The sequence below is a fragment of the Pezoporus occidentalis genome, unplaced genomic scaffold, assembly GCF_034315485.1.
Source record: "Pezoporus occidentalis ecotype Australia unplaced genomic scaffold, CSIRO_AGI_Poc_V1 ctg236, whole genome shotgun sequence".
NCBI classification, from domain to species: Eukaryota; Metazoa; Chordata; class Aves; order Psittaciformes; family Psittacidae; genus Pezoporus; species Pezoporus occidentalis.
Window position 1 is genome coordinate 1,259,203 of NW_026914244.1, and position 21,396 is coordinate 1,280,598.

General features: G+C 45.3%; 1 protein-coding gene and 1 long non-coding RNA gene across 3 annotated transcripts; one reads left to right on the forward strand and one right to left on the reverse strand.

Moving 5' to 3' along the window:
- Nucleotides 1-232: 232 nt before the first annotated feature.
- LOC134165312 (acyl-CoA 6-desaturase-like) lies at nucleotides 233-21,268 on the forward strand. The gene is made up of 12 exons (XM_062621958.1): nucleotides 233-696; nucleotides 6,696-6,806; nucleotides 8,106-8,303; nucleotides 8,732-8,833; nucleotides 9,731-9,856; nucleotides 11,585-11,645; nucleotides 12,120-12,196; nucleotides 12,389-12,486; nucleotides 13,863-13,959; nucleotides 16,117-16,196; nucleotides 17,146-17,271; nucleotides 18,661-21,268. The coding sequence occupies exons 1-12, from the start codon at nucleotides 490-492 to the stop codon at nucleotides 18,710-18,712; spliced, it is 1,335 nt and encodes a 444-aa protein (XP_062477942.1). The 5' UTR covers nucleotides 233-489; the 3' UTR covers nucleotides 18,713-21,268.
- On the reverse strand, nucleotides 858-17,148 carry LOC134165321 (uncharacterized). Of its 2 annotated transcripts, none has more exons than XR_009965477.1 (3): nucleotides 16,713-17,148; nucleotides 11,180-11,360; nucleotides 858-1,755 (listed from the first exon to the last, which is right to left on the reverse strand). It is a non-coding gene; the product is annotated as an uncharacterized LOC134165321 (long non-coding RNA). The 2 variants fall into 2 exon arrangements; XR_009965476.1 differs by lacking the exon at nucleotides 16,713-17,148 and adding an exon at nucleotides 13,806-13,937 and having other exon boundaries at nucleotides 859-1,755.
- Nucleotides 21,269-21,396: the final 128 nt, after the last annotated feature.

Genomic DNA, 21,396 nt, shown 5'->3' on the forward strand with positions numbered 1-21,396 from the left:
CCCCCCCCCCCCATAGCCCCGCCGCCCCCCCCCGGTGTGAACCCTTCGACAGATCGGGCCGGGCCAATGGCCGGGCCGGGCGCGGCGGCGGCAGCGGCGGGATTGGCGGCGGGGCTCTGCTGATCCCGGCGGAACCCCGGCGGGACCGAGCGGGGCGGGGGGTGCCGGGGGGGGGATGCCGAGGGGGGAAAAGGGGCCGAGCTTCCCCACTGAACGGGGCTATGTGCGAGGAGAAAGTGCATCAGTGCGGGAGGAGCAGCGCAGGGGGCACTTCCGAGCAGGCGGTGGAGCGGGGAGACGGCGGGGGCCGGGAAAGCGACAGACAAAGAGGAGGGAGGACATGAGCGAAGGGAGAGAGCAGGGGATCAGCTGAGTTAAACCGCGCGGCAAACGCATTCCTGGTTAGAGCCAGGGACAGGTTGCGTGTGTCCCCTCTACACCCTTTTCTTTTTTTGGGGGGGGCGAGAAGACAAAGCAGCAAGTGGCTCCATGGGGAAAGGTGGGGAGAAAGGAGGGGGGTCGGGGGAGCCGGAGGCGCAGCTCCGCTTCTACACCTGGGAGGAGATCCAGAAGCACAACCTGAGGACGGACAAGTGGCTGGTGATAGAGCGAAAGGTTTATAATGTCACCAAGTGGGCAAACAGACACCCGGGGGGTCAGCGAGTGATCAGCCACTGGGCCGGCGAAGATGCCACGGTAAGGACCCAACGCACGGACATTCCCGCGGCTGCATCCCGGCGTTCAGCAGCATCCCCCCTGCCAGGGCACCGCCTTCCCGGTGCTCCCCAAGGAGAGAGCCAGCCGCCTGCCTCCCCCCCCCCCCCCCCAGCCTCTCTTAACACTCGCTGTACACCCAGCTCATCTCCTTCGCTGCTTTTAGGACGCAAAGGTTGGTCCAAATAGATGCAGCTCCTTGGCTTGAGCCATGGCGATTAGCAGCATCTGCAAGACCTGGTCGGTAGAGATTGCTCGGCTCTGCTTTCAGCCTCGCTGTTTTGTCTTTGTCTCTTGTTTGTGCTGTATCTGGAGTTCTAAATTCAGGAGTGGAGGCATCCCAAATCTCCCCCTCTTCAGTGTGTAGTTTATGACATGCAGATGCACAGCAGCCAAGCACAAGAAAGGGTTAAGGAGAGGCCAGGCTGTGTTTCACAGTTGTTTCTGTGAGGAAGGTGAGCTTGAGGTTTAAAACAAGGAGCTTTTTAGCTTTATTTTTTACTCCAGGGGAGAATCCTCTGGAGAATTTAGCTACAGGTTTCTACAGAAAAGGGGGAAAAAAACCAGCCTTTTGCTAATGCTTTTCCTAGCTGGGTTCAGCTGCCTCATGTTTCAGCAACTTCAAAACCCCAACAAACAAACCCATCCAAACAGAATCCCTTGAAAAAGGAACAAATTGCCTCAGACTGTTGTCTGCACCCTGTTCAGAAGAGCATCCGGGAACAACTTCTCTCCCCAGGGTGTTATTAGCCCCTAGTTAATAAAATGCCTACTGCCTGGGAGCTGTTCCAATACCTGTGTAAGGGCAGGAGAGGCCAAGCTGCAGCATTAACTGTTCATCCCCCACTGCTCTTAACACCTTAGCAAGGAGGAGGCTCTGTGTGTGGCAGAATTAATTGGCAAGATTTACTAACCTTTGCTTTCCATCCATCTCCATTTGCCTGTCCTCTGTGGCTATTTTCCATTCGTTTCCTTGAAGCATTCATTTCCATTCATTTCCTGAGATGCCTTTTGGTATTCCTGTCCCCCTTCCAGTAAATCCTGTGAATGAATAGCTTTCTCCCTCAAAAAGATAGGCCAGGTTTTACTTTCAGCTGCTTAAATGCAGCCCTGCTGAAACCAGAGGAGTTTGACTCCTATCCCCAAGAATTTAACTCCAGTATCTCCACTTGAAACCAAAATGCGTCTGCTATTGCATTTGTCTCCAATCCTTACCAGGAAAGGACCACAGGTTTCTGATTTTACTTACTGCTGGCCCTCATCAGATCCACCTTCGCACTGTAGGTTGCATCCCACTATACTCAAGAGCACACTCTATGAAGGCATAGTCTTAAGAATACTCTGAAATTGTTAATCATCACAGCTCTGAGTGATAAAACCAAGTTGGCATCTGTTTTCCAGCTTCCCTGTGGTGAATAACAGTTTACTGCCAAAAAGAAGTCTCATTCAGGGTGAGCAAGTCTTGGCCTTGACCCTGTCAAGGCTTAACTAACAAGTTTCATTCTGTGTTGCAAGATATCACGACTGGAAGAGTTTAGGAGGAGGAAAAAGCAATGATAAAACTTCAGTTGAACATGTTTATGTTCCTAGTTTGTACGTGGCTTCCATCTTTCTCAGATTCTCCTCACGTGCAGTGAGGACCTCTAGTCCAGCAAACGTAGAACCACAGAATGGTTTGGTTTGGAAGGGACCTTAAAGCTCACCCAGTTCCAACCCCTGCCACGGCAGGGACACCTTCCACTGGAGCAGCTTGCTCCAAGCCCCTCTGTCCAACCTGGCCTTGAACACTGCCAGGGATGGGGCAGCCACAGCTTCTCTGGGCACCCTGTGCCAGCGCCTCAGCACCCTCATATTGAAGAATTTCTTCCTAATATCTAAACTCTTCAGGTTAAAGCCCTTCCCCCTTGTCCTGTCCCTACATGCCCTTGTAAAAAGCCTCTCTCCAGCTTTCTTGTAGGCTCCCTTTAGGTATTGGAGGGTAAAACCTCAGCATCTTGTCCATTTACCAGTCCTCTAGAGGATAGGGTGCATCCATCTACTACAAGCTGCCCACTGAAACACTCACTGAGCTCTATACCCATGCCTGGCCACTCTATCTTGCTTGGTGATACATGAGCTAATTCATCTCAGGATGCTCACAGGACAAGGTGAGAAGCTTCCAGGATAGCTGTCATGTTCTGCATGCTCAGCTCAGGTTAGGGGTTTCCATGCTAGCTTATGCATGAATTTCCCCTGCACATACTAACAACACTGAGCGTTCATTCATTTTCGGCCATGCTTTAACACCCTGAGACAGCATACTTCTCTGGGGCAACCTGTCTTGGTATCACATCATGCACAGTTGCCTTTAGAAAATGAAGGCAAGAGTGTGCAAAGGCACCCTGCAGTCTCTCTCTTCCAGAAATGTTCAAGGATGTGAAAGAACATCCTTGTACTGACTGCACTAAGCACTTCAAATGCTCATGTACAATTCATACTTCAATAATACAAAGCTTATTAGCCAGCAGACCACAAAATTGGGAGGTCAGGTGTAAATATCATATGGCACTTCCCAAAGACTATGTTATGCCTTTCCCTCTTTATCTCCTCTAGAAAACAGACCTGAGGACAATTCCAAAATTCAGGTAGTATCTTATATTCGGGACCTATTAGTGAAGGAGATGCATGAGACGTAGCTAATAAAAAGCAATCCTGTGTGATGATGGTAAGAGTATTCAGGTGATGTTTTTCTCCTGCCTGGAGGCTATAGTGGAAAAGCCCATTCTCTACATATATCAGTGACATACGTGTGTATTACTTGTCAGTGAAGGTAAAACTTTCCTGCTGCCAGCACTTCCCTCATGGCATAGGCTTGTGATGGAAGTGGAAGATAGTAGTGTAGTTTTGAGTAACAGCTGTGTTTTGACGTGCATGATGGCTTTTCTGACCAGTTCCAACCTTTACTTTTCATCCCATCTATAAAAAGTGAGGAACTGAGTTCAGAGGCAGAACTGCCTGTGGGAAAGTCATGTCAGAGCATTTATAAGCATGTTTAGAAAACAGATGGGTACTGGCAGGGAGGCCCCAGGTAGACAAAAATACCTTTTAGGTGGTCAGGCAGAAGCTGCTGTTCTGAGTCAACCCCAATTCATACAACGTGAATCAGTGAGATCTCCAGGCAATACCTGGTCAGACCTCCAAAGGCTTCTTCTTTACTTTAAATAACATTGAATCAACATTCTGTAATGCTTCTCATGTGTCCACCCTCTCCCTCTTTCCCCTTCTTGCCCTTTTTTTGCCCCAAATTGCAAAACCTTGCAACAGGTACAGTCAGCTTTTTCCAACTCATTTTGCTCACACATTTCAGTGGCATTTATGGGTCTGAGAGCTGAAAATGCTGCAGTAACTGAAGGACTAGTGAGAAAGGCTTAAGGCTGGTCTGCCACTAGTTGTAACTTTGTGCATGGCCTGTGCCATCAGGAGAGGATGGTGTTCCTTAACCTCAGATGGGCTGTGATAGTAGCACCAGAAAGGGAGAAGTATGCATAAATCATGGTAAATCAAGTTAGGTTCCTCAAAGTAGAGAAGGAATATGGTGACTTGGGGCAAGTATTTCTTTGGATGGGAAATTCCGATTGTCTGTAGCTCTGGAAACAGCTTTGCTCATTCATTTTGGCACCAATAAAGTAACACCAGAGGCTAACCCAATGAAGTCAAAAAGTCCCACTTGTGCCAGGCTAAGTTTTACCAGTGATGCACTCCTCAGGAGAGAACATGGATAAATTGATCCAAACATCTCCCTGTGGCAACAGGGATCACTTGTCTATTAAATTGGTTCTCAGAGGGGATAGTTTGGGTACTGGTATGAGGAAAATCTGGTGCTTTACAGAAAAAGTGCACTTCAGTTTCATTTCTGGTATTTCAATTTACCTCTCCCATTGGAATGACATCCCCCCCCTTCTTTCTTCCCCCAAACTCTGGCATTTTATGGCTTTTTTAATCTTTAAACCATTCCCCAGGGTTTTATTTCTCTCCTGCACCTGTAGTAGCTCTTCTCTCCCCTCACCCCCCCTGCCAATGCTGCAGCTCTAACTTCTCGTGTATCATTTCTTTAACTTCAAGTTAAATGGCTGAGATCAGCTTTCACTCTCCCTCCTTATATGCCTCCCACAGCAAAAGTTCTATGGTCAGGGTATTATTCCAAAGCTCAATCCAGAGTCTTGGAATGAGGTGAAAGTTCCTATTGATTTTGGTGGACTTTGGGACCAAGGTTGTTGGCTGGTATTTTTGAACACCAGAGCCAGATTTTGATGGAGGTCAACTCTCAGAAGAGTAAGGCGGACACACTGAATACTGACCAGTTTGTGTTTAGAGCCAGAAATGAGGTTTCAGTTGGTCTCTACAGTTAGGCAATGAGACAAAGGTGGAAAGGCTTGAAGCATGGCACTCCTTACTTCTGTTTTTGGCTGATTTTGATGTACCGGTCTTATCACTACATGGAATTACATCTTTATACCTCTCCTAGGTGAATTTATAGAATTAACTCTAGTTCTGTGTAGTCAAGAAAAGGACGTGGACAGAGTGACAGTTTCTGATCTTGATCAACTTTCTGTTCCTACCACTGTATTTGCAACTAGAATTCAAGCCATGTGAAAGGAGGGGTAGGCAAGATTTCACTACGAGCAGCAGATGCATCAAATAAATGCTCCCGTCAGGCATCTGCAGGACATAGGTAGGCAAAAAACGTGTGGAAAGGGGAAGGAGTACAGAAAAAGAAGAGCCAGGCAAACTCATGAATGCCAGGATCCAAAAGACTCTACAACCAAAGCATTGTCCTTCCCTATTAGAAGTCTTGAAAATATGTGAGGAAAATAATATTCCAGCTGTGTTTCCTGCTTTTCCAGCCTCAGGATTCCATGGGCACAGGATTTATTTCACAAGTTTCCTCAACCTTGAGTTTCATCCCCCAATTAGATTCTGTTGCTGAAACTCAACACATTATTTATGTCTCTTATCACATGTTGGAGGGGCTTCAGTAAAATGTACCCAATATTCAAGGCATGCACTGAATAGAAAATATAGAAGCAGCCTTGCAAAAGATTAATGAGCCTCTTATAGGGACAAGCAGCCATATACCACAGCACTGTAAATGACAAGAAGTCTTGTAATGCATATTGATAGCTGTAATCTCTTCAACCTGCTTAGCATTATTAATATGAGGAAAGTTGCTTTATGGTGTAGGTCTCTTTTTGAATGTGGTCTTAGCCACTGCAAAGCTTGGTAACAAGCACTTTAAAGCAATTGCTTTAAAGCTTTGGTATACAACAGAGTTTTTGGGTTGATTCCTTTCTAAGACATTTTACTTGGACTTGCATGGAGGTGGAATTGCCTGTATATCTAGAATATGGTTCTAGAATAAAGAAAAGTTAAGGTAGCATTTGGTTACTCATCTTAGAGAACAAAAGGAGAAAAGCAGTCTCCAAAATGAGGAGTCACCACTTTTTCCTTAGCTATGTTAGTGCCTCTGCAGGTCTGGCCAAACCATCCAGCAATACTTTATGTATCTGCAGTCATGTCCAGGTTCAGTCACCCCCTCTCTTGAATTGCCTCCTCCAGGCAGCAGGCTTTGAAAAGGTATTTATATCCTTGTGGGGATTTGCACAAATTCCTCTCTGCCTACTACCTTCTGAGGGAATTAACAGGATTTAGGTATTTAGTTGCTTAGAAAACATTTATTGAGGTGCCTTTCACCATATGGCTAGGTAACATCCCAGGTCTCACCATTTGCTTGCTATTAGATAGGCAAATTCATCAGCCTTTGGTAGAAGTGCTGTGCTGACAATGACAACAGAGGTGGAAGCCACTCTGACACACCTCTTTCACAGTAACATAGTGGGGATGACTGCAGAGAAGGACAGTGCTGGATATGGATGGGAATGACGCAAGTAGGAAGCAAGAACTTACTCCTGAATCTCACACAATTACTCCTATTCCCACTCCAGGATGCATTCCAGGCTTTCCACATCAATCCAACCTTGGTGCAGAAGTTTCTCAAGCCATTACTTATTGGAGAGCTTGCTCCAGGGGAACCTAGCCAGGACCGGGATAAAAACGTGAGTATTTGTTTCTGAGCTAGGGGTTCTGATGGGCATGTTCCCCGTTTTGTTCCTTTTGGGATGTCCTACAGGTCAGAGGCAGATTATAAAGCTCCAGGAAAGGAGAAAAGTGGTCCATGACTGAACATCTGCATGTAGCAATATGCACATCCCAGTATAGATTAAAAGTGTGTGGAAGGGAGGTGACACATTCAGACTGGCTGTACGTCTGGACTAGGAAATATGCACCACCTCTTGGTGTCCCTTCTGCTGTTCCCTCCCTGGTGACCGAGCTCTAAAACACGTATCACCACTTGCCTGTTATGGGGAAAGGAGAGGAGTAGGGAGGGAAATCTGTAAAGACTTCCAAACTAATTGCTCAGCACCTCAACAAGACTTGAATCTCTTCACTGTTCACTCTGCAGCTCCCTTAACAGATTAGCTCCTAGGAAAACACATATTTGAGACTCAAACTGGCTTATCCTGCTGAGACCAGTATGAGCAAAGCTCTGGAGAGCAGCCACATTTGTGCCATGCATGGCATGAGCAGTAGGCACCTATGGGTTAGGAGAAGCAATGTCTCATTTTGGTGGCCGTGCTTAAGGAGCAGCAACCCAGCAAGTACCCTTTTTTTTCCCACTCAGCATCCTCAGGGCATCTCTGTATCCCTCCCAGACAGTCTGTTCATCCATTATTCAGGCACAGAGCAGGGCATGATTAGCTCTTGCTGTGAAACTCAATCCTGTCCCCTTGTTTGTGACTAGCCATGATTATGATATATCTGTATCACTCACAGTAGAAGAGACAATGGTGCATTAACTCAGGAATGCTCTTCTTGAATGATTGCATAGTACCTGACCCACATATTAAATAGATGATGGGTGCTCTGATATTGAGTGCTAATCATCAGAGCTCTGGAATTATGCATAGGTAATAGGATCACATTATCTCTTTCTCCAGCTGTCTCTTTAGTACTTGTAAAGCTCATTCAGATGAGAGTCATCAGCTGATGTAACTCTCAACACAGCCAGGTAGTGCTGCTGATTCACAGCTGAAGGCTTGGATTGCTCTCTTAGCTCAAGGTTCAAAATGCCAGGATATGGGCTCAGACCAGCCAGGATGTTTATTCATAGGGAATTGCTATGAAAAGCTAGAATACAGGGTGAATATGGAGGCAGGTTCTTCCTTACTTCTGGAGAAGCCAACCAACACAAAAAGCAGCCAGGATGCTTAGCATTTTATTTAGCCTTAGAGTTCCTTAGGCTCATTCAGATTTACTTATAAGCTTCACATGGTGTCTTCCATGTCTGTTTGCAGTCCCAGCTGGTGGAGGATTTCCGGACCCTGAGGAAGACAGTAGAGGACATGGACTTGTTCAGAGCAAATCCTTTGTTCTTCTCTCTTTACTTGGGCCATATTATTGTAATGGAAGTGTTGGCTTGGTTAATGGTTTCATACTTTGGTAATGGCTGGATCACAACTTTCATCCTCTCCTGCATCCTTACAACTTGCCAGGTGAGAAATGGTGGGCACCGAGCATATTGGCTCCTCAAATCATTCAGAGAAGGCCAGCTACTAGAGCAGAACATTCACATCAGTGAAAACCATTCCCAACATACCTGCCACTGTGGTGCCAGTGGCTTCTGGCCACCCCTACCCACTGATGATGGTGGCTCACACATTTTTCTCACCTCTTTGGCCTTTCCTTCCACATGTTGGTGGACCTGGGAGTGTTAGGCTTATGGGTGGACACAACGACCTTAAGGGTCTTTTCCAAACAATGATTCTATGATTCTGTGTTCTCCTCCAGAGCGAAAACTGAGATCTTCAGCTTCTCGCTTCAGTTATTTCCCTCTCTTCCTTACACTCAAAATTAGTCTTCTATCTCAATTTCCTTTTGTGCTTAACTCTGATTCCAAATGCTTGATTTCCCTTCGTCCTAGGCCCAGGCAGGGTGGCTGCAGCATGATTTTGGACACCTCTCTGTCTTTAAGAAGTCTTCCTGGAACCACATCCTCCACAAGTTTGTCATTGGACACCTGAAGGTAAAGGACTTTATGGACCCAGTGCACTGTGGAAACAACTGCAGTCGCTTTGACTAGGTTAAAGTAGGAAACGGCAGCTCTAAGTCTTTCTATAGTGAGGAGATGCCCAGCAGAGAGGTTAGTGACCACTGCACATGGTGCTGCTGTGCAGAAGAGATAAGGGACCCTAATCATAGCTATTACAGAACACAGTAGTTCCACAAGGTTCAGTGGAACTGCACCATTTTATAGCATTTGAGGACAAAGCTTATTACATTGCATAAACCCCTGTTTTAACATCCTGTCATGTTTTCACCATGCTCTCCACCATCCATTCAAGATGCCTTCAGAACTTCTATCCTCAGCTTCTATCATCATTCTGGGCTTTTCAGCATCTGCCTTCAGGAGGAGCTTGTAGAGGGTGGGACACAGCTTTGCCCATTCTCTCAAACCCACTCCATCTTGTCTGGTTCCAGCAGAGGGAAACCAGAACAATAATTAGTAAGACATCAAGAGGGTTTAATGGTGGATTTGGTAGTGTCAGTTTAATGGTTGGACTTGATGATCTTAAAGGTCTTTTCCAACTTAAATGATTCTATGATTCCATGAATATTAATAACAACTAACAACAGCTATTAATAACAACTTCACATGTGGGAAGATATGGTGACATGCAACTCAGAGTGTATTTATTCCCTGTTCTTTCAATCTGGATGATCCCTAGTAAGGGTAAAGCAGCCCTCTGAATCCAGCAGTCTCACAGCAACTGACACCTTGGCCACTTACCGCTTATTGCTGTCTCAAAAATGAATCAGAGCTTGGCCATAATCTGAGTTGCACCATTGTAGTTTATATTAATGAATGGGTAATCCTACCATTAGAGGAATTGTAGTTTCCCATGGTCTTGTATCTGCCCAGGGTGCCTCTGCAAACTGGTGGAACCATCGTCACTTCCAGCACCACGCCAAGCCCAACATATTCAAGAAGGACCCAGATGTCAACATGCTGCATATTTTTGTCCTTGGAGATACGCAGCCTGTTGAGGTAAGGGAAAGGGGGTAAACCATGGAAAACCATTGTTCTAAAGGGCTTCAGAGAATGCTTGTGCAAAACCAGGACCTGGCTAGTGTTGGTAGACATGACTTACAGGAACGCTGGAAAGGGCAATGCTTCATCCAGGGATTTCATCTGTCTGATGAAATGTTGTCTGATAGGAGTTTGCCATCAGACCCTCCCAAACCTCGGGCTGAAGAGCAAGATTGACTGTGTCATTCCCTATCCATTACCTATACTGATGACGGAAGAAAGTGTTTTGGGGTAGCTTGGGAAAAGCAGTAAGGTGGGATCGGAAAGAAAGTAGAAAACCATTAAAGACGACTTCATCCCTTTGGCTTGAAATACCAACACGAGAGGAAAAGAATTGTGTTCCTCAGTACTTCATCAACAGTGTTCCAAAACTGATCTTCCATTTCCACAGAAAATACCTTCCAATATTAGTCAGCCCTGCTGTGCCCCCAACAGTCTGTACAAGCTCCTCACCACTGAAACCTTTGCCATGCAGTTAAAGGGATGTTGCTTGCATAAGCAGTAACTTCTTCCTTTCTTACATTAACTACATACTGACATGGTGCACATGGAGTAACAGCCTGTTTAAGGGATTTTAACTCAATATGTCCTTCTAGAGCCAACATATTTACTATCTACTCTATAAAAACCTAGACAAAGCACTTAAACCGTGTATCATTCGTGGTCTTTTTTACAATGGAACAAAGATCTCTGGTTTTAAAAACAACAAACAAACCAAAGAACACAAAATGCAGAAACATTTGCAGCAAAGACAACGCAGGGGAATACAACATGAAAAGTTAAGGGTTTCTCAGCCAGCTTTTGTACTATTGAGAAAGTAACTCTGGACACATGTAGGGGGACATACACACTGGTATATGGACATGTATAGAGAATGCCTTACACACGTAATATTCAAGAGGCAGAAGGGCTCTTCTATGTGACTAAAATGAAAGCCTTCTCCTGGGGTGTAAAAAAGCCCCTATCAAGAAGATGTAAATTAGTATTGCACTCTTAAATGTGTGGGTACCACCCATTTAAATCTTGTGCCTGATAACTGGGTTTAAAAGCAGACCACGGTTGCAGCACTTAAAGGAAAATCTAAGGATGCAAACATTTATGACAAGGAAAACTGGATCTTCTTCCTATAAAATATATGAAATATTAGGCCAGCATCAGTCTATCCCAATAGTCCTTCATACTTGCATATAACCCTTTTACAGGCGATGCTAAAAAGACAGCCATTGAGAGCCCAGACCAGAGTGAATGATGTGCCTGATGTATTGGTGCTATAAGACTTACCTTCATGGAGAAGTTGTTATGCTGGAAGCAAAAATGCAGGTTCAAAGCAATCTAGAGTCTCCATGCATTAGCCCCTTGTGTGATCCACTCCTGCAGCTCAAAACAGACACATATGTATAGCTGCAGATATTTCACTATAGAGATGAGGTTAGGAGACTGGGTGCTGAAAAGAAATGGGAACCTGCAAAAATTCAATAAAAATTATATTCATATCAAGCTAAAAGACCTTTTAAAGAGATTTCCACCTATCACAATTAGAAAGTCGATGTATCTAACCATACAAAAACACATGGTGGTGGGAGTTTAGGCAAAACTCTTCACTCAATAACTAAAGAAGTATTACAGAGAATCTTCTCTTTCATGTGTCCTATTCCAATCCTGAGCTTTCTCCTCTGTGTTCTGCAGTATGGCAAGAAGAAACTGAAGTACCTGCCTTACAATCACCAGCACGAGTACTTTTTCTTCAGTGAGTATCTGCACTCTTCCTTTTTCCCTGAATTCCAGTGGACCTTTCCAGCCCCTACTATGTTAGCAGAGCAACTCCTGAAGTCTCAACTCATCCTCAGGATGACTATACCCTGAGCAGGTCCCAAAATCAGTTCAGTGTATTCTTCAGTGATACCCAAGTATCTTGAACATTGCCAGCATGGCAATTCCCAGCTAAGACTGGGAAATAACTTCTGTGTGAGAGGCTCCATGGGAAAAATGCATGTTGCCATTGCTCTTTGATAAGTCAAGATGAATGGGTGTGCAGCAGAGCCTCCTTTCTTCACAGAAAGGCAACCTTTCACTACTCTCACCAGCGCTAGGCAGAACCAGAACTAGTTCCTAAACCTAGGAAATCCTAGGTTTCCCTAGACCCAGTCCTATATCACTGCTCACTCATGTCACACACCTTTCCACCCCTCTGATGTCCAAAACCTTTCCTTTTGCTTTGCAGTCTTCCCACCCCTGCTCATTCCTGTGTATTTCCAAATGCAAATCATCTCGACCATGATCAAGCGCAGGTTCTGGGCGGTGAGTGAAATGTGCCTTAGATCTTCATGGGGTCTGGTTGGCTCATAAGAAATCACACTTGAGTAGGGAGGGAGACCAGTGGGCAGGAATCACACTTTGGTGCATTAATTACCCAGTGTCCTAACATCACCAACAAGGACATATTACATGAGATAGGCAAAGTGATGCCTAATGTCTTCTCTCTTCCCCTAGGACCTAGCCTGGGCCATCAGCTACTACATACGCTACTTCATCACATACATCCCATTCTATGGCGTTCTGGGATCCCTGTTTCTCCTCACTTTTGTCAGGTAGGAGATAAAGGGCATCCCTGCTGCTCTCCCCTCCCTGCAGTGCCAGATGAACTGGCTCAGCTCCGCTGTACCCCACAGGCCTTTTAGGTTCTTTGCAGTCATTGACCTCACTGTGTGTTATCTTGCTATTCCCACTGCTTCACTTTCCTCTTTATCATCTCCCAATTCTACCTCCCTGCAGCAGAGCTGGTTCTGGTGCTCAGCATCTTTCCCTGCCTGCATCTTCTCCCTTGTGATGGTCCAGCCAGGATTCTCCCTTCTTTCCCTGTTCCCTGTTCTCACATGCTGCCTGATTCCAACACACGTATGCATTTTTTTCCACTTTGCTCAAGTCTGGACCCTTCCAGAGAGCCTCAGGCCATTCTGTTTGTTCCCAGCTTACTGGGAAGGTGATTCAAGATCCCTCCTGAGCACTGCATGTGCTTCCTCTGTGAGAGAAATGCTCACTGCTTCTCCCAGTGTGGAAGACTGCATGGCCTGTACACAGGCTAGTACTAAGGGATAGCATTTAGTCCCACAGTCAGCACAAGTTTTAAGGGAAACTTTTAATCACAGTGAAAAACATTTTCTCAAGCCAAAATTTTAATTTTTTTTTGAGTAAAAGAAATCACAACAAATGTGCAAAACCCATCACAGCATTAGAACTTTTGCCTTCACAACATCTAGTGTCTGTAGCTTCAGTTTTCACAGTTTCAAAACACTTTGGAACTAAGGAAAAGAGATTCAAGAGACTCACCTGAAGTACCCAGCCAACCTTTTCAGTCTGAAATCAAGCTGAAAAACTTACAACTGACCCATTATTCCCAAAACTTCTGTGTTTTTATTAAGCTAAAAGTACAAGAGGCAAACCTGCAAATTCACATTAAATGCTCTTTGAGAAACAAGCCTAAAGACTAGAACAAGGATGCTTCTGGACAACTACTTTGTCAGCATACATTTAATTCTCAGCATAGAGAAACTGGGCATTTCTGTAGACTATACAGATGCTAAAAATGCAATTATATACCATAAGCAATAAACGAGCTGCTCTAAGGTGGTACCCAGGCTAGGGCAGAGTTAAGACTCAACACTATAGGTATTGAGAGAGCAAAGGGAAGCTGGGAGCTCCAGTGTGCTGAGCTCAGCACTCAGAAAGCTAACACCAATGGGCAGGTGGATTTTGAAATGACTGTATATGGGAAAGATGAAAACAGTTCTGAGAATTCCAGGTTCTGGGAAACCCATCACAGAAGTGATTCACTCTGGTGTACTCATCAAGAGAGGTATCTACTTCAATACCTCAGAGAAATTCTCCCTGTTAAGCCCACTCTATTTACCTCTTACCCCCATCTGCAATGTAAATTGTTCTGCTTTCTTGCCTGTTTGTTTGGAAGGTTTCTGGAGAGTCACTGGTTTGTGTGGGTCACGCAGATGAATCACATTCCAATGGAAATTGATTCCGAAAAGCACAGAGACTGGCTTAGCTCTCAGGTAACTGGGAAGGGAAAGGATACCCCTCATTCACCCCAAAATGGGTTAGAGATTCATATAGAGAGCACACAAGAAGCTTAACATGAGCTGGCAGTGTGTGCTCGCAGCCCAGAAAGCCAACTGTATCCTGGGCTGCATCAAAAGGAGCGTGACCAGCAGGTCGAAGGAGGTGATCCTGCCCCTCTACTCTGCTCTTGAGACCTCACCTGGAGTATTGTGTGCAGTTCTGGTGTCCTCAACATAAAAAGGACATGGAACTGTTGGAACAAGTCCAGAGGAGGCCACGAGGATGCTCAGGGGCTGGAGCACCTCCCGTATGAAGACAGGCTGAGGAAGTTGGGGCTGTTCAGCCTGGAGAAGAGAAGCTGCGTGGAGACCTCATAGCAGCCTTCCAGTATCTGAAGGGGGCCTATAGGGATGCTGGGGAGGGACTCTTCGTTAGGGACTGTAGGACAAGAGGTAATGGGTTCAAACTTAAACAGGGGAAGTTTAGATTGGATATAAGGAAGAAGTTCTTTGCTGTGAGGGTGGTGAGGCACTGGAATGGGTTGCCCAGGGAGGTTGTGAACGCTTCATCCCTGGCAGTGTTCAAGGTCAGGTTTGACAGAGCCTTGGGTGCCATGGTTTAGTGTGAGGTGTCCCTGCCCATGGCAGGGGGGCTGGAACTTGATGATCTTAAGGTCCATTCCAACCCTAACTATTCTATGATTCTATGTGTTACCTTTTCGCCAGGTACTAGTATATGGTCTCTGTCCATGTTGCATACCAGAAAGATGTCCTCTCAGAGCCTGCAATACTGATCAAGACATTGAAATCTAAAATTCTGTAATTAAATTGACAATCAAAAGATTACTTTATATTTGAGGCAGTACCAGGTTCAAGAAGCATGACCTGCCTTTCCTGGGTTGGTGTATTCAGCAGATACAGATGAGCAAACAGAAGAGCCCCAACAAAAATCAAAGCTGAAGGGGAGCTCAATATATTCCTCAAGTTTATATTTCAGCAATAAGGATTGAAATGAAAACCAGATGCTTTCTACCTCGTTTTAATGCCTCAGGGGCAGATAAATCCACTCTGCTGAAAGGATACCTCTTATTTACAGTGCTCCAAGCCCTATTCAGACCTAGAGGATAATGAGAGCAACTTTGGCACTGACAGTAGGAATTTGGTATTACTGAGTTGAGAGAAGAAATCATCTTTCTTAGCTAGTATATAATTACTATTCCTAGTTTTTAACAGGGCCTTGAAGGTCAAGTTTCAAAGTCAGTTTCTCTCCCTCGTGCTAAATATGCTAAAACACAAGAAAAAAAGGTGCTAAAAGTGCTATTTAGGAAAGCACCTACACATTTGTTTTAAATTAAGCATGTGAATAGAGTCACTGAAGGCTTGGGTGCATTCAGATGTTCACCTTAAGCTTTTGCTTAAGCACCTTATGCAACTGGAATTTGTAGGTAAAGAGGTTGTGAGAGTGAGAGATTTGGGGAGGGGGCTTATAAAAGAAAGAGAAATGGGGAAAGAAGGATAAAATGTGTTTGTGATAGAGGGAGATAGGCCTCTTTGATGTGGTTTTAAGATGCATCTTGGAAAGGGTGAGGAGCATATGTGTCCTATGGTTATGATGTAGAAATCACAGCTTAGCCACTCTGAGTAAAAGAGGATTTTAAGCAAGGCTACCTAATTTTACCATCATTAGTAGCAAGAGTAGTTAAGATTTCCAGAATATTCAGACCTTGTGCTTAAGGCAAAGTGAGCAATAACTAGATGGGATTTGGAAAGCAGCTTTCTGTGTCCATGTACTTTCCTCCCATTTTCCACCTTGGTACTGTTGTTAACCACCTGATTTTCAAAGGGAAGGGGCTGAGATTTATAAGTCTATACTTGGGCTGCTAAATTACTTGTCACCAAATGTCCATAAAGTGGCTCCTGATCATGTCCCTTTTACCATGGTCAGCCCAACAGTTGTCAGTAAGCCCTGAAAGGAGGATTAAAGCTCCCCTTGCTGCCACCAGCTACCTCACAGCAGCAGTCTTGTGCACTCTGACAGGTCGGTAGTGCAGTAAGACCCAGATCAGCACTCTGCCACAGGCAAAGAGGAGCTTGTTCTGACTTTAGGGTGAGACTTCACTACTCTTCACAGCTGCTCTCTTGCCTTCCCAGATGGCAGCCACCTGCAATATCGAGCAGTCCTTCTTCAATGACTGGTTCACCGGGCACCTGAATTTCCAAATTGAGCACCAGTGAGTATGGACCCAGCATCATTTGGCCACTACCAGGTTGTCACAACACAGGACATGAGGGGAGGGAAAGTCTGCTAAAGACACATGTGTGGGATGGGGCAGGATCTTTGGAGCGCTACCATATGCCAAGGAAAGAGAGGCCAAGAATCCTGGGGGTCATAGTCTCCTTCTACTACAGACATGGCGTCTTTTCCTGCTACCAAATACTTCAGCTTTCACTTTCACACTTTTAATTTGGGGTTTAAATGAGAGTCTGTGGTACATCTCTACCAGTTACAGTGGTATGGACTCAAATTCTAAGCTAACTGCTGGAATTTGAATATCCAACTTCCTCTCCCCTAAAACACTTCAGTGTTTAACAGCATCTGGCATCTGTGTGGGAGTGCACATGCTGTTGGATACGAGGTTCCAGGAGAGAGATTAAAACCAGGGCCATAGGGACAGTCTGTTGCTAGTGAAAACATTGAATGTAAAAGAGCATTGAAGAGGGCAAGGTGATCCTAAATCCTTCTTTACCTCCTTCTCTGCTCCATGAGCTTCCAAAGGTGGGAAAGGAGGTCATTGGGAATTCAATTCAACAAGAAACATCTAGGACTTCCCAAAGGGAATAGGCAGGATCCCAGCAGCCTGGGGCTGTTTCCTCACTCCTGCTTCCCCTGTATTGCTCTTGGAGTGTCCTCTCCAGCACAAACTGCCTTTCATTGTCTTTCTTGAGCACAGCTTTGTTCTGAGGCATGGCAGGAGAATCAAGGCATTCATTTTTCAAAGCCTCCTTGAAACAGAGGACTATAAAACATGGGTATCTCTCTGTGCCTCTCTTGTCTGCTTATACAGCTTAAGGAGAAGGCATTAATAATTAGCCTCTATGAGGAGGCAGCCAGAGGTGCCCATCCCTTGGGTTCGGTCTCTTGCATCCTCTCAGGTTTGTTTTCTCTTTTCTCTATTCAAGCCTGTTCCCAACAATGCCACGGCACAATTTCTGGAAGGTAAAACCTTTGGTGAAGTCATTATGTGCCAAGTATGGAGTCCAGTATGAGGAGAAGCCTCTTGGAAAAGCATTTGTAGACATCGTTGGGTAAGGTCCTTTTAGTATCATCTGCAGCTTGTAATTCATTGTTCCATGGACATCCTGTGTTTTCTAGAACAGAGAATTCAGGACATTATAGAACTTTCAGAAATACCATGGCAATATGTTGTAATCTGGTGTCATGACGTTACTAATCTTCATATCTATAGTCCAAGGAACAGCCACAGTAGTGTTGACCCACAGCAGAGATGACAGAGCTCCACTGACTTAGTGGACTAACATCAGGTGACAGCAGAAGGCAATAGGTGATGGGGGAAGAAACTGTCCCCCAGAGCAGCTTCTGCAGCTGAAGTATTATCAAAGTTCCGAACACTTAGTGTTCAGATAAGTTGTAACCTGATCTAATAGAGACTCTTTGTAAATGCTCTTCTGACACCTGGTGATTCTTGCTTTTAGGACCTGGCAGCATATCTTCAGGCTGCAAGATGAGATGAAGCAAAGGGGAATGAGTCTTGTTACAGCCCATGCTGCTTTCCATCTGAGCCCTGGCGGCAGCAATGGTCTATTCCTTATAGGCACAGCTGAAGACCAACCTAATAGTCCTTGCCAGGCAGACTATGTGTTAATGTTTCTGTCTCAGTTACTCCAAGAGGAATAATTCATGATAGGGAACATGAGAAAGTATTCTGCAGTCCAGATCTCCACTTGCAAACCATTCTGAGCAAACACACATTAAAGCTGCTTGGCCCCACCATTTAGAAGAGCTGAAAACTGGTTCAAAACCTGCTTTGCTCTTCTCATCCAGTTAGCACAGGACAATGGATGCAACACTGGGACCCAGCGGGGTGATGTCCAGCATCCCCCATATAGTGCCCACATCCCTACAAGAGTTCTCACAAACCATCTCAGCAATCACTTGCCCTGATTGAAGGCTTTTGTCAGAGTGGAAATGTTTAAGGCCAGGCTGGACAGGGCTTGGAGCAACCTGCTCTAGTGCAAGGTGTCCCTGCCCACGGCAGCGGATTGGAAATGGAGGAGCTTTAAGGCCTCTTCCAACACAAACCATTCTATGATTCTGTGACTTTTGGGGACAGATCAGCTCAGCTCTGTCACATAATACCTGCAGAGGTGATGCAGATGGGAAATTCTGTATGATAATTCCCAGGGGGGAGCAGGGAAGCACCTTCAGAGGTGCAACATGGTAAGCACAGGCAGTTCTGCTCTGCTGTTTATTCAGGGCCAGAGGGGCTATGAATAACAGAGTGGGCATCAGGTGAAGCTCTTTCTCATTTTGGCTCTTCTTGCTATACTGGGGAAAGACATTTGGTGTCTTATGGACTCATATTCAAGTTCAATTACAGGCTTCTTTGTAGGGAAAAAAGGACAGAGGCAAGATTCACACACCAAAAAAACATTTCTCCATTTTTTTTTCCACAGGTCCCTAAAGAAATCTGGAGATCTATGGCTGGATGCCTACCTCCATAAATGAACATGAATCTTAATGGGGAGGTGTGAGTGACAGGGAGGGATGGGGGTGTATGGGGGGGGAAATCACACACATGTCTTTTACTCTCAGATCTCAGTCTATAGCTACATGCACAGTTGGAGGGGAGTTTCCCATCTTGGCAGCTGCTACTGGGGATGGGCTCAGGCAACCAGTTTAATCCAGACAGATCTAAAATGTGCTTCAGAGGAGGAAATGTGATGCCAGTATTGCACAAAATGGAAGGTTGGGAGAGGAGGGAGAGAAGTGTTTAAAAAAGGGGCATTAATATCCAACCTTCACCTTCTGTTCATAAAATTCATTCTAATTCTACCTAAACCACACAAGCCCCTGATTCAGATGCTCTTGTGAGGGTTGTTAGGCTTCAGTGAGCATTTGCAATCCAAGGACACCCCAGTCAGCTTCTGCCTCTTTCCTCTTTCCCGCTTTTGTGTATAAGAATTGCTCAGCGGAGAGTTTCATTTTGTTATCAAGGATCCACGCTCACTGTCACAACAGAGAGCTCAGGTGGGCTGTGATGCCCATCAGCCCTGCTCAGAGCCCAGCTTCCTCCTTTCTCTCCCTCCTTCCTTTCTCTAATCACTTTAGGAAAAGCTGTGATACTGACCCTGCACAACTAACATCTAACCACCTCTCAGCAGGGTTAATATAGCTGTATTTTTACAACCAGTCCCTATTTCTAGGGGTCCACAGAAGATCTTGGGGCTTAAACGGCAAAATGTCTCTTTTAGGAGACGTTGTCTCTTTAATGAGCACCAGCTCTGGCATAGCATTATGGTTGTCAATAAATTATACAAAAGACCAACATAAGTCATAGAAGGAAAACTTACTAATTGCGGGTGATGGCTCCAGTGTAACCACAAATGGTCTTTTCACACCAGAGCAGTTCCGTGTGCTGCAGAACCCCATGGTTCCGCCTGCCTGCACATGCCTGGCACAGACCATGCCTATTCCTGCTCGTCAGAGGCCAGAAGCAGTGGCACTTGTTTACCCCTCTCTTGGGAACAATCAGCCAAGAAAAGGAGTTCTCCCTTCAAAGGGAGTTGCTGCCCAACCCTTTGACCTGGCCCTTCTGAAACCAGAGCTGACCAGGCTGTGCTGGTGGTATGAAACCTTCTGGAGAACCCTCTAACACGCTGCTTTCTGCCCAACCCCTAAGTACCAAAATCCAGTCATGGCTTATCAGGAGGTACGGTTTAACAGCTTCCAGGTGCTTCTCTAACAGGAAACTTGATCCCAAGTAAATCAAGGGCTTTAGACTCAGCTGTGATACAACAGAATACACATACCCATAGGCTCATGCTAAAGGACCATGGTTTCCAAAGCAGTCTCCAGTTCCAACAGCTGCCTCCTTGCTCACTCAAAACACACAATAGGGATACACAAGTTAGGAGTTTGCACGCCTCATTGCTTTGCTCGGCTCTGAAACTGGATCTTCTCCATCAAATCCTTGAATGCTAACAGAGTCCCACAGAATCAGCAAGATGCTTCTTGAAGAGAGACAGCTCCCAAGACTGGAGCCAGACAATCCAAACAATAAATGGATTCCCTCCCCACTCTCTTTGGAGGATAAGATAAAATGATATCTTTTCTTATAGATGGGAATTCATAGGCAGGACTGCACCTTCAGCTAACAAGTAATACGTAAGGTTTGTAAAGGGCTGATGTTCTCACCCACCCCTAAGCTGGCAATACCCGAAGGTCAGTAGGAATGCTTAGGATGAAAAGCTACTGCCCCTGGGGTGTCTGAAGCTCAAACAGCCTTTGAGCAAATTATACAATTGATTTCTAATATCATAAACAATAACATCCTTCTGGATGCTGTGATATCCCAGGCAGGTAGTAACAAGCTAGCCTGGAATTGTGGCTAACCTGAAGACTGCCTTAATACGTGCATCTCTGACTCCTTGAATGTATCTCCCTGTCTCTGCTCCAGCAAGGATGACCACAAGCACACAGTAACATCAGCATGCAATCTTTTAAATATTCAGCTTATTTTTCTGACAGTTCATACTTTTTTACCCCTACAGTTCTTATTTCTTAATACAGATGCCTCTTCCTCCTTACTGCTGTCCCCTCTTCTCTCTCTTACCTTTCTTCATGGGAAACTGCTTTTTATACCTAGAGAAACTGGTAGCTCAGCCTGCCTAGAGTCCTGCTTTAGCAGCTTGGCTTTGCTGCTTGCCACTGAGCAGCCTACTGTAAGGACTGGTTTTCTGAAATAAACCCAGAAGAACTCCCAACACAACAGCCTGGCCGAATGGAAGACATCAACTGCTACTGATGATGGCTGGAAGAACTTGAAACCTTCGAGGAGAGCAACCATGCTGCAAGGACCTGCAGAAGGAAAGACCAGCTCTTAAATGGGCATTTTTTCCCAAGACCTTAGCAGAAGGTTCCAAAGGGAAGAAAGGGGGGACAGGAAAGGTCTTGGTATCAACTTCCCCCCAGCTATTTGCTTCTTTCAGACTCTTGAAGAATTCCCTTTCCATGAAAAATGTTCAGTTGCTCAAATCCAGAAATAAAAGCTGTGCAATGTAATGGTCAGAACTGATTTCCAAGCGTCACACAGTGTCCTTGCTACTGCAAGGGAAAAAGGTCTGTTCTGCAAAGAACAGGTCACCAACCCTTTGTAGCTATCCCTGTCTTTTTCTTACTCATTGAACTTG